At 53.3% G+C, this 12529-nt stretch overlaps 1 protein-coding gene across 3 annotated transcripts in view; it reads left to right on the forward strand.

Annotated features, from left to right (window-relative positions):
- The first annotated feature begins 349 nt into the window (after positions 1–349).
- GMEB1 (glucocorticoid modulatory element binding protein 1) overlaps positions 350–12529 on the forward strand; it is a 46191-nt gene continuing 34011 nt past the window's right edge. Inside the window, exons 1-4 of one of the 3 annotated variants that reach the window (XM_014582541.2) lie at positions 350–687; positions 780–970; positions 5264–5343; positions 5551–5700. In XM_014582541.2, coding sequence (XP_014438027.1) covers positions 5573–5700 — 128 coding nt within the window. In that variant the 5' untranslated portion in view covers positions 350–687; positions 780–970; positions 5264–5343; positions 5551–5572. Of the gene's footprint in view, positions 688–779; positions 971–5263; positions 5344–5550; positions 5701–12529 lie in introns of those variants that run through there. The other 2 variants (XM_006164572.3, XM_006164574.3) reach the window with 2 other exon arrangements.

The raw sequence follows: 12529 nt of genomic DNA on the forward strand, positions 1-12529 counted from the left end.
GGCCCGGGAGAGTCTGGGGGTCCGCCTGCCTGCAGGGCCGCGTGCTGGCCTCGGGGATGGGCGATGGTAGCGTGCAGGGCGCCGTGCTCCCCACCCCCGCCTCTGCAGTAGCAGGAGTGCGTTCGGGAGGGTTTTCTTTAAGTCCCGGAACTGCCCCCGAGCCGGCAGTGTTAGAGCAGTTCCGTGTCTGTGCAGGAAATTCGGCCTCGCCTCCGGAAAGGCCCCCGGTGTCACGTCCACTCCCCGGCGTTGGGGTCCCCTGGCCCAGGGAATGGCTCCTTACACACCTGGTAGTGACGGTCTGCGCCAGCGCCAGCGCGTCTGCTCCTCGGCTCGCGCTCTCTGACCTGCTAAGTGCAAGAGAAGCAGTGAGGGGGGACAGAGATTAGGCTTCAGTGATGAAGTTTTTAACCTGGACATTTCTCAACAGACTGCAAAGTCTGTGGAAGTTACACTAGAGTGGAGTAAGCATACACATTTTGGAGTTAAAAACTGTCAAAGTGCATTCTTTCCCAGCTCCCAATCCGGTGGCCCTGCAGCCATGGCGTTTGGACCTACTTCGGACACGGCCTCCTGCCGAGTTAAACTCGAGCTCAGGACAGAGAGGACTCCAGCCCAGAGCTGGCAGGACGGCCTCTGTTTAGCTTCCTGACCGCGTGTGTGAGTGGTCATGTGCTTGCGTTCAAGGTCTGCTTTTTGCCTTTGAAAATGACTCCAAGCAATTCCTAACCTACACATAAGTCCGACATGTTCTCAGCGGTTTGTGTGTGTCCCCTTAGACTTGGGCCGAGTGCTCTGTGCGTCCACAGTGGATTCTCTCAAGGCCCCGTCCGGGAAACACCCAGAGGGCCGACTCACCCGTCTTGCCTTGGGAGCCCTGTTGCTGTAAACAAGGGCTGCTTCCCAGGTCACACTGAGCTCCAGGAGCTGGCTTTGGGTGTAGCCAGCGTCGTCTGTACACCTGCTTCAGGTACTCGCTGGGAACATGGTATTTAGGGCAATGGGAGATGCTCAGCCCAAACCTCCGAGGGACCTAGGGATCGCCGTGTTGAAGCAGACCTGGGCCCCAACACAGACACGCCATCACTGCTTATACTTCCCTCTGACACTCGGGTTACAGAAGCAGCCCGCACGGCTCACGTGGGCTCCAAGGCGCAGAGTCCCTGTTGTAGAAGGTTCTAGTCAGGGCAGCTAGCCACTCGCTCCGCTGTAGGGTACAAGATCGAACTGAGCAGCCTTCTAGTTCAGACTCCTGCCGGCCCATAGCCTTGCTTTGCCCAAGCTATTGATTGTTAAAGTCGAAGGCACCTTTGGGGCCAGCAGGTGGTGGTGAAGGTACTGGCTTACCCCACCTGGCTGACTGCGGCTCCAGGCCCAGGCCAGTTGGGGGAGGAGGATAGAGGAGAAGGGATTGGAGTGCGGCCATCCGCCCAGAGGTGATTTCTCACTTTCCCTCCCTGTCTCTCTCAAGCAAGTGCAGGCTCCCTACAGCAAAAATATAAAAAAAAAAAAGTAAGGTGCCCTTTTAAAGAGATTTTTTTGCTATACAGTTCGTGTGCTTGCCAGAGACACACAGAGAGAGAAGGGAGACATCACCCTCCCCGCATGCACGGTTCCAGGACCCGAACCGTGATCAGCTACGTGGGAGTCCAGCAGTGTAACCATTATGTCATCTGTTGGCCTCATGACACCTACTTAGAATAACAAACTCCGTAAGTTTCTACATGAGAAAGTATTACATTTTTTAAGTTAATATGTGATAGTAACACAACAGTACTTGACAATGAGTATTCAATAAAAGTCACGTTTTATGGGAGGCAGAGACCGGAGGTGAAGGTGCAATTTTTAAAAAGACTTACTTATTTTCCTTTTTAAACATTTATTTTCATCTTCCAGGTTTTTAAATTTTTTTTTGGAGTTCTTTTTTTTTTTTTTTTTTTTTTTTGTTGCTATAGGTCATGTGCACTTGCTAGAAAGACAGAAAGCGAGAAATCACCCCTCCAGGGGGGATGGCCATGCTGCAATCCCTTCTCCTCCATTCTCCTTTCGGGATCTTGGGCACGCACACATGCGCCCAGCATGAGTTTAAGCCACCGGGTTCAGGATTTGAACCACAATCGGCTACATGGGAGTTCAGCGACATAGCCATTATGGTAACTGCTAGTCCCATCATTTTCCAGTTTGATCAGAGAAAAACAGAAAGTGAGAAAGCAAGCCACCAGGTCCAGGACTTGAACTGTGGTTGCTATATGGGACTCTAGCACCTCTAACCACCACACCACCTGCCACCTTCCACCTGCAATTATTTTAATTTACTTGGCATTTTCCTAGCAAAAGCTCGGAAGGTATCTGTTGATTCGGTGATTCTAGGTCCGAAGCTGTTTGTATGCCCTGTCATCGTCATCTATCCTGGGTTGTTCTCTGAATTCAGTCCTAAAAGCCTTGTGCTGCCTGTAGCTGGCTGAGCCAGCCCTGATGTCCTGCCTCCCCCCCCCCAGTTCCGAAGCTGTCACTTGCAGTAGTCCTGGCTGTTCACTGTAATATTCTGCAGTTCTGTTCCCTCAGGTGCAGGACAGCGTGGCGTCCGACTGCCCTGTGGTTAACCTGGGAGAGGCACTGCCCCTCTGTGGTCCAGGGAGCCCAGCTCTGCAGGGTTGGAGCAGAGGATGGTGCCCCTCCGGCAGCAGCATGGGGCATCTCAGCCCCAGGGCCTGAGAGCAAACGCACACCCTAAGTCAGGAAGGGAGAAAGTGCCAGAAGCCTTTAATGGTGAGGGGAGCCACTCCCTGACCCAACACTGACTGCGTGTCTGCTGAGCGCCCGGTGTCTAGGTGCGCGCTCTCGGCCGCTGGGTGGGTAGAAGCCTGACGCTGGGCACCATGCCTTGCGCTGGCTCGGCACTGGGCATTGTGCTGGGACTCGGGGTTGCTGGGGGCACTGCAGCCCTCGCCCCCAGGTGTGCAGCCTAAAGGGAGGAGGCCGCCCGAGGAGGTGAGGCAGGTCAGGGAGGTGCCGGCTATGAGGCCCCGAGAGAGGGGGGCACAGGCTGCCTAGTTGGGGGCCTGGCCAAGGGTAAGGGAGACATGGCGAGTGAGAAGTTAAGGCCAGGAGCCCGGGGAGAGAAGACCTGAGAAAACAGGCTGGCAGAGGGGCAGGAAGCAGACCCGGTGGGGCTTGGTCCGGCTCCTACGGGCTAAGGCCCTGCTCTGAGCAAACAGCAGGTGTGCCCGAGGCTTTTAGGCAGGGGGTGGCCGTCCCAAGATCACTCTCGCCACTCTGGAAAAGGAGTCACGGTGGTTAAGGGCGCAGGACTCCCACATGGACGACCATGGTTCGAGTCCCTGACCTGGCGGCTCGCATTCTCACTTTCCATCTCTTTAGCTCTCTTTCATTTCTGTCCCTAGCTCTCTGGTCAAATTGAAATTAATTAATTAATTAAATTTGATAATTCTTTTTTTAAAAAAGGAGTCATGGGAGGCAGAGACCGGAGGCGAGGGTGCTGACAAGAAGTCGTAGGGAAGCTCGGGCAGCGGAGGCCGGGTGGGCGGGGGCGCTGACCGGCCGTGTAGGTAGAACGGGCGGGAGCTGGTGGTTGATGGGACTTAGAGAGAGGAGAGTGAAAACAGCCCCTCAGTGCCTGACACGAGAGAGTGTGAGAAGGCAGCACAGCGAGAGACCTGGACGTCAGCAGGTGTGTGCCGAGCCTGGGTCCGGTTCCACGTGTCTCCGAGACACGGTCAGATGTGAGTCACACAGGCGGAAGGAGGTCAGATAGGAAGTCTGGTCTGGTTTGGTTTTGCTTTGCTGTAGGGTGCGTGTGCTTGCCAGAGGGCGAGAGAAAGCGCCCGGTGGGAGATGGCCACGGCGCAGTCCTCCGCCTCGGGCGTCTGGGCACGCACGCACATGTGTCCAGCGTGTTTTGCAAGGCGGGTGCAGTTGGCCATGTGGGATCCAGCGCCTTCGCCATCACACCACCGGCCGGCCCTGATGCGTCAGCGCCGGGACAAGCAGAGATTGAGCTGGGGCACAGCCCCTGTCTGAGGGGGTGTGGTGTGGAGGGGAGGACTTTCAGTGCAGCACAGGGCTGGGTGCAGGCAGGAGACGAGGGCCGGGCCAGCTGGCTGTTGGGGTTCAGAAGGCACAGGGCATTGCACCAGCTTCCTGAGGCACACACCCTGAACTGGGCCTTGAACAGAGGAGCAGATGAGGGAGAAAGGGCTCAGGACAGCAGTGGGCTTGTGGGGCAGGAGCTGAGGGCTCCTGGGTATGACAGTTGCAGTGAGACTAGGGAAACGTTTTGGCCCAATGAGGGAAAAGACCGAGCCCCATGCCCAGCTACAAGGGACCTTCAGAAATTCACATAAATGCATGTTATGAGAAAAATGTATGGATTTTTTTTTTAAAAGAATTATTGAGACTAGCAGTTAGCATAATGGCTATGTCGCTGGACTCCCACGTAGTCAACCGCAGTTCGCATCCTAGACCCGGTGGCTTAAAATTCACGCCAGGCGCGTGTGCGTGCGTGCCCAAGATCCCGAGAGGAGAATGGAGGAGAAGGGATTGTGGGGTGGCCATCCCCCTGGGGGGTGATTTCTCGCTTCTTGTCTCTCTGGTAAGCATATGTGCCCTATAGCAAAAAGAAAAAACAAAACAAAAAAAAAAGAAAAAAACTCTCTGAAGAAAAATGAATAATACTAACAAAAATTAAGTAAATAAATAATTTTTTTATTTTTGTTTTTCTTTTCTTTTTCTTCTTTTTTTTTTTTCTGGAGAGATTTTTCGCTATAGGGCGCGTGTGCTCTCCAGACAGACAGAGACAGACAGAGTTTAAGCCACCAGGTCTGGGACTCGAACCGTGGTCGACTATGTGGGAATCCAGCAACATAGCCATTACACCAACTACTGGTCTCTTATTCCTATTCATTTTTTAATTTGACCAGAGAGAGAAAGGGAAAGTGAGAAAGCAAGCCACCAGGTCTGGGACTTGAACCGCAGTTGGCATGTGGGAGTCCAGTGCCCCAGCCAGCTTCTTTCGAGTTAGGAGGAGCACATGGTGGTGCAGCAGGTGTGCTGCGGCCCGAGGCAGAGGTGTGGAGTCCCTAGAGGGCGTGGGCCGAGTGCACTGCTGGTGGGCAGCAACACTGGGGGGCGTCCTTCCCGCGCGGCTCAGCCTGCTCAGCAGGTCCTCAGGGGTTTGCAGAGGGCAGAGCACTTGACGAAGCGTGTGGCTGGTGGCACAGGAAATGGAGGGTCCTCCTTTCAGGACTCGCTGTTTGGGATGGAGCTGGTGGTGTGCTGCGAACTGGCTCTTGAGGGAAGAGCAGCCCGACGTGCGTACTGCTGGTGAGTTGCATACCCCGAGGAGCTTGCACCAGCCAGCGGGCGCCGTGGCGTTTCGGGGGAGATGGAGCCGGTCGGCCCCTCACACAGAGCCCGGCTGCACCGGACCGCGATCTCGGCGCGCTCTTGGCTCTGGGCCTCGATGTCGGCACTCCTTTCTGTGGCTGCCACCTTTCAAACCAAAGCGCATGTGCTTCTCGTTCCCGACAGCCCGGTGGGACCCATGTGAGAGATGGCCAGTGCGGAAGTGAGCGTCCCGGTGGGGGATGTGGTCGTGGTGCCCACCGAAGGAAGCGAGGGGGAGGGCCCTGAAGACACCAAGACGCAAGTCATCTTGCAGTTACAGCCTGTGCAGCAAGGGTGAGTGGCCGGGGTGTGGACGTCAGAAAGTGTGGGTAGCGGCCAGCAGGTGGCGTGGTGGTTGGGCGCTGGACTCCCACTTGGCCGACCACAGTTCCAGTCCCGGACGTGGTGGCTTGCTTTCTTCTCTCTCTCTCTGTCTCTCTGGTGAGTGCACACGCCCTATAGCAAATTAAAAAGTAAGAGTAATAAATAAAATGAAAAAGGAAAAGCAGTGTGGGGAGATGCAGGGTTGGGGAATTGGAGCTTCGTGGTTGCGTAAGGCAGCCGCGTCTCCGTCTCCTGACGGTACTGTCTGCGGCAGTAGCATCTCAGTGCTCGCCACGCTGCGCGGCCTCTCGGCACCGTGACCAGGGGAGCCCAACCCCAGTGACCGGCTGCGACTTGAACCCCGGCGCTGCTGGCTTGAAAATAGGCCTCACGCGTGCGTCTGTGTGCCAGACCCCAGCAGGGTGGGAAGATAGGCCTCATGTGTGCGTCTGTGTGCCAGACCCCAGCAGGGTGGGAAGATAGGCCTCATGTGTGTGCATCTGTGTGCGTCTGTGTGCCAGACCCCAGCAGGGTGGGAAGATAGGCCTCATGTGTGTGCATCTGTGTGCCAGACCCCAGCAGGGTGGGAAGATAGGCCTCATGTGTGTGCGTCTGTGTGCCAGACCCCAGCAGGGTGGGAGGATAGGCCTCATGCGTGTGCGTCTGTGTGCCAGACCCCAGCAGGGTGGGAGGGTGGAGAAGGGATTGCAGCGTGGCCACACCCACTGGGGCTTGTCTCTCTCTAGCGAGTTCACGTGTTCTCTGGCAATAAAGAGACTTACACCAGTTTTCTGTCCCCTGTGTCTCTTCACCACCGCAAGCTCTCTGAGAGTAAATCGCGCCGTCATCTCTCGCTGGCCCGTACTGTGGAACAGGGCCTCCGTCCCTGGTTACTGAAGGGCAGTGTATGTCAGGCCAGGACAGGCCAGGCAGCTACGGGCGTGTTCCAGACGCGAGCTCTCTGGGCCTCATGTGCAGACAGATGTTCAGGGCTGGTGAATCAAAAAAGTATGTGGGGAGTCTCCCAAAAGTGCTTGGAAAGTGCACATTATGAAAAACGGCACGGATTTCAAAATTTCTTTGCACCAAAATAACCTCAGACTTTAATTCCATGTTTCCAGAAACTTTTTTTAAAAGAATTACTTAATTTAATTTATTATTATTATTTTTAGTGTGACCAGAGAAAGAGAGAAAGTGAGAAAGCAAACTGCCAGGTCCAGGACTGGAACCGTGGTCAGCCATGTGGGAGTCCAGCACCTTAGCCACCACGCCACCTGCCAGCCCCTCCATTAACTCTTTGAGGTCTCCTATACAGACAGATTATGGTCTGCACTGTCCTGTGTAGGTGTTGGAAGGAAGGTGGCCACTGGGGTCTGCTGCAGCAGCAGGCGTGGGGCCTTGCTGTAGTCGCGGGGCTGTGAGACCTGGGGTTCAATCCCAGGTCAGCCTGAGCACACCAGGGGTCCTGTTCCTGTCGGACTGCCCAGAGGCGTGGAGAGGGTTGTAGCCTGACATGACCCTGTTCGGGGGCTCTGTCACGTTCTCTTTTTTATTTTATTTTATTTTATTTATTTATTTATTTATTTTATTTTTTTGGAGAGGCCTTTGCCATAGGGCTTGTGTGCTCGCCAGACAGACAGAGACAGAGAGACAGAAAGCGAGAAATCACCCCCCAGGGGGGATGGCCATGCCGTAATCCCTTCTCCTCTCGGGATCTTGGGCACACATGCACACATGCCCGGCGTGAGTTTAAGCCACCGGGTCTGGGACTCGAACTGCGGTCGACTACGTGGGAGTCCAGTGACATAGCCATTACGCTAACTGCTGGTCTCCTCACTCACTCTTTCTTGAAAAAAAAAAATAAAGAAGAGAGAGAGAAAGGGAGCTAGCCCCATGGCCAGGTGGTGAAGGGGGCTAGATCCCACGTGGCTGACTGTGGCTAAAACCCCAGCCTTCGTGACTTGAAAAACGCACCAGGCATGGGTCAGCGTGCCTAAACCCTCAGAAGGGGCCAGGAGGGGTGGTTGCTGTGTGGCCACACCCTCCTGGGGTGGTTTCCTCCCTCTCAGTCTGTCTCTAGCAAGAACATGTGTCCTCCGACAAAAAAAAAAACACACCCAAATGATGGGGACAAGCAGGTGGAGTGGTGGTTAAGGCACTGGACACTCCCACATGGCCAACCACGGTTCGAGTCCCGAGCCTGGTGATTTGATCTCCCACCTTCCTTCTCTCTGTGTCTCTGTCTCTGGTTAAATTAAAATTAATGAATAAAGAAAATAAAATAAATAATTATTTAAACAAACAAACAGAAAACAAAAACCCAAATGATGGGACCAGCAGTTGGCGTACTGGCTATGTTGCTGGACTCCCATGTACTCGACTGCGGTTCGAGTTCCAGACCCAGTAACTTAAACTCATCCCAGGTGCGTGCACGTGTGTGTGCGTGCACCCAAGATGTTCCAGAGGTGCCTGTGGGAAGTGGGGCGGTCTCCACGAGGGGTGGAAGAGGCGCCGAAGGTGTGCTAAGGAAGTGCTGGCAGTTCACAGGTCGCCACCAGTTTGAAAGAAGAGAGGAATTTGGGACCAGCAGTTGGTGTAATGGATACATTGCTGGACTCCCACGTAGTCGACCGCAGTTCGAGTCCCAGACCCAGTGGCTTAAACTCATGCCAGGCGCATGTGCATGTGTGCCCAAGATCCTGAGAGGAGGGAACCAGCAGTTAGCGTAATGGCTATGTCGCTGGACTCCCATGTAGTCGACCGCGCTTTGCGTCCCGGACCCAGTGGCTTAAAACCTATGCCGGGTGCGTGTGCGTGCATGCCCAAGATCCCGAGAGAAGGGATTGCGGCGTGGCCATCCTCTCTGGGGGGGTGATTTCTCGCTTTCTGTCTCTCTCTGTCTGGCAAGTGCACACACCCTATAGTGAAAAACCTCTTCAAAAAAAAAAAAATCCCAAGAGGAGAATGGAGAAGAAGGGATTTTGGCATGGCCATCCCCCCGGGGGGTGATCTCTTGCTTTCTGTCTCTCTGGCGAGTGCACGTGCCCTATAGCAAAAACCTCTCCAAAAAAAACAGAGGAATTTAAGAATGAGTTCTGGGGGCCAGCAGTTGGCATAGTGGTTACATTGCTGAACTCTCACATGGCTGACTATTGTTTGAGTCCTGGACCCGGTAGCTTGAAAATCATGCTGGGCACTTGTGCATGTGTGCCCAAAATCCTGGGAGGAGAATGGAAGACAAGGGATTGCAGTGTGGCCATCCCCCTTGGGAGGCAATTTCTCACTTTCACTCTCACCGTCTCTGTCTCTCTGCGGTGAGTGCACGCACCCTAAGGGAAAAATCTCTACCAAAAAAGGAGTTCTGGGCCAGCCTGTGGCTTTGCAGTTAAGGTGGCCAGATCCCTCATAGCTGACAACGTGGTTCTGTCCTGGACCCGGCAACCTGAAAAACATGCTAGGTGAGGTGGGTGCCCAAAACCACAACAGAAGAGGGAGAGAGAGAGAGGAGAAGGGCGTGACCGTGCCCCGGGGGGTGGGGAGTGCTTTCGCCCTCACCCTCTGTTTCTCTTGTCTGGCAACATTTTAAAAAGTGGGGGGTGGGGGGTTCCCCAAAGGATAAATAAGAGTTCTATGCATAGCGGAAGGAGAGGTCGTTTGTGCTTCTCTTTTGGGGAGAAGTACGAGATCCTCAGCAGGGTTATCAGTGTGCGGGGTCTCAGACTCCACGTCCAGTGTACGCACCTTGTCCTGAATGTTTCTAGAGGTCAGTCAGTCTCTCTTGGTAATTTACTTTTTAGGATAGAAATTTCAAATATAGACAGAATGAAGACACTGTAATGAACTCGCCGTGTAAGTTCCTCTCACCTTGTTTCAACAGTTACCCGCATCTGGCTAGTCTATGGCTAGTCCAGTCGTATTTTAATCTCTGCATCCACCCACTCCTGAATTTTTCCAAGCGAACCTCAGACATTGTATGTATATCTCAAAAAGGTAAGAACCTCTACATTTGTTGGAACCAACAAATGACATAATGGTTATGTCACTGGACTCCCACATAATTGACTGCGGTTCAAGTCTCGGACCCGATGGCTTAAACTTATGCGGGGCACATATGTGTGTGAGCCTAAGATCCCGAGAGGAGAATGGAGGAGAAGGGATTGTGGTGTGGCCATCCCCCTGGGGGCTGATTTCTCGCTTTCTGTCTCTCTGTCTTTTTCATGAGCACATGCTCCCTAAGGCAAAAACCTCTCCAAAAAAGAACTTTTTCATTTGATTATTTTGCTATAGGCCGCATGTGCTCGCCAGAGAGACAGAAAGAGAGAAATCAGCCCTCAGAGGGATGGCCGTGCTACAATCCCTTCTCCTACATTCTCCTCTTGGGATTTTAGGCACACATGCACACATGCCTGGTGCGAGTTTTAGGCCGCTGGGTCCGGGACTCGAAATGCAGTTGACTACGTGGGAGTCCAGTGACGTAGCCATTATGCCATCTGCTGGTCCCGCCCTTGGTTTTTGTAATGACGTCATTTATGAGAACCCTTTATTACGTACTCTTCCTCATTGGCAGAGTGCAAATGCACTCACCGGAAAGATGGCGGCTGCACGGAGGGAGGAAGCGCCCCCCGCTGGCCACACCGCAGCTCCTTCTGTTTCTGAATCCTCATCGGGGTTTTGGGTATGCACACAAATGTGCCCAGCATGCCCTTTAAGCCACCAGGGCCAGGACCCAAACCGTGCGGGACCCAGCCACTAGCCATAGTCTGTGGGTCTAGCTTGTAAATCCTTAATTTTTTTTTCATCCTCATCATTATTTTAGAGGTTTTTACCTGAGGGTGTGTGTGCTCGCTGGGGAGAGAGACAGACACAGAGAGAAAGTGAGAAATCACTCCCCAGTGGGGACGGCCACACTGCCATCCCTTCTCCTCGGGCTCTTGGGCACGCACACACACATGCCTGGCGTGAGTTTAAGCCACCAGGGCCAGGACTCAAACCACAATCGAGTACATGGGAGTCCAGCGACATGGCTATTACGCTAACTGCTGGTCCCTGTCATTATTTGAAAGAATGATTTATTGGGACCAGCTGGTGGCATGGTGGTTAAGGCACTGGATATTCCCACATGACTGACCATGGTTCTAGTCCTGGACCTGGTAGCTTGCTTTCTCACTTTCCCTCTCTCTCTATCTCTCTCTGTGTCTCTGGTCAAATTAAAATAAATGAATGAATAAATAAAATTAAATAATTCTTTTTAAAAAAGAGATTTATTTAATTTTATTTATTATTGTTATTTATGTATTTTAGAGATTTTTGCTATAGGGCATGTGCACTCACCAGAAAGACAAAGAGAGACAGAAAGTGAGAAATCCCCCCAGGGGGGATGGCCATGCTGCAATCCCTTCTCCATCCTCCTCTCAGGATCTTGGGCATGCATACACGGGTGCCCGGTGTGAATTTTAAGCCTCTAGGTTCAGGACTTGAACCATGGTCACCTATGTGGGAGTCCAGCAACATAACCACTATGTCATCTGCTATTCCCTTATTTATTATTATTTTTTAAATTCGACCAGAGAGAGACAGAAAGAGTGAGGAAAAGTGAGAAAGTAAGCCAACAGTTCCAGGACTCGAGCTACGGTTGGCCATGTGGGAGCCGGGTGCCTTAACTGCCACACCATCTGCTCGCCCCTATTATGTTTTAATTTGTTATAGGGCACATGCACTTACCAGAGAGGGACGTGGTGAGGTGGGGGAGGTGGACAGTGAGAAAGCAAGCCGCCAGGTCCAGGACTTGAACTGTGGTCAGCCATGTGGGAGTCCAGCACCTTAATCACTGTGCCACCTGCTGGCCTCTATAGACATAACTTTAAGCTCAAGGGAGGGGGTAACTTTACCTTCTGTGATGGTCCCATCAGTGTTCTACAAATTCTTACATTCTGGAGAGGGTTTTTTTTTTTTCTTTTTTCTATAGGGCGCGAGCACTCTCCAGAAAGACAGGCAGAAAGCGAGAAATCACCCCCCAGGGGGGATGGCCATGCCACAATCCCTTCTCCTCCATTCTCCTCTCGGGATCTTGGGCACACACGCACACGCACCCGGTGTGAGTTTAAGCCACCAGGTCCAGGACTCGAACTCAACTACGTGGGGGTCCAGCGACATAGCCATTACGCCAACTGCTGGTCCCGAAATTCTCACATTCTGGGTACATGTTCTGACTAAAAGTCGTTCTGTGCTCGTGATGGAGCGTGCGTATGCGTGGGAGAGCGAGAGCAGGAGAGCGTCGCAGCCTGGCCTCGCAGTGTCTGCTCGTGCACCGTGCCCTTCCCCCTTCGCGAGCCCGTCGGGTTCTGGCACTTGGTGTGTGCCTGGCCTGTCACCGTGCAGGCTTGGCTGCTCTCCAGCAGAGAACCCGGTGCCGGCTGTGGGTGACCACTGACCGCCGACGTGGACGTGTAGGAGTTTGGTTGAGTTTGTCACAGTCCCCAGTTCCTTCAGATAGCTTTCCCTGATGAAGATCTTATTTGTGGGGCTAGCATGTGGCGTGGTGGTTGGGGCACTGGACTCCCACATGGCAGATCATGGTTTGAGTCCCAGACCTGATAGCTTGCTTTCTCACTTTTCCTCTTTCGTTCTCTGTCTCTGATGAGTACGTGTGCCCTATAGCAACATCTAAAAATAATTTTAAAATGGGGCCAGCAGGTGGCATAGTGGTTAAGGTGCTGGACTCCCACGTGGTCAACCACAGTTTGAGTCCCAGACCCGCCAGCTTGAAGCATACCAGGCGTGTGTGTGTGTGTGTGTGTGT

This window comes from Tupaia chinensis, unplaced genomic scaffold (genome assembly GCF_000334495.1).
Source record: "Tupaia chinensis unplaced genomic scaffold, TupChi_1.0 Scaffold143646_1, whole genome shotgun sequence".
NCBI classification, from domain to species: Eukaryota; Metazoa; Chordata; class Mammalia; order Scandentia; family Tupaiidae; genus Tupaia; species Tupaia belangeri.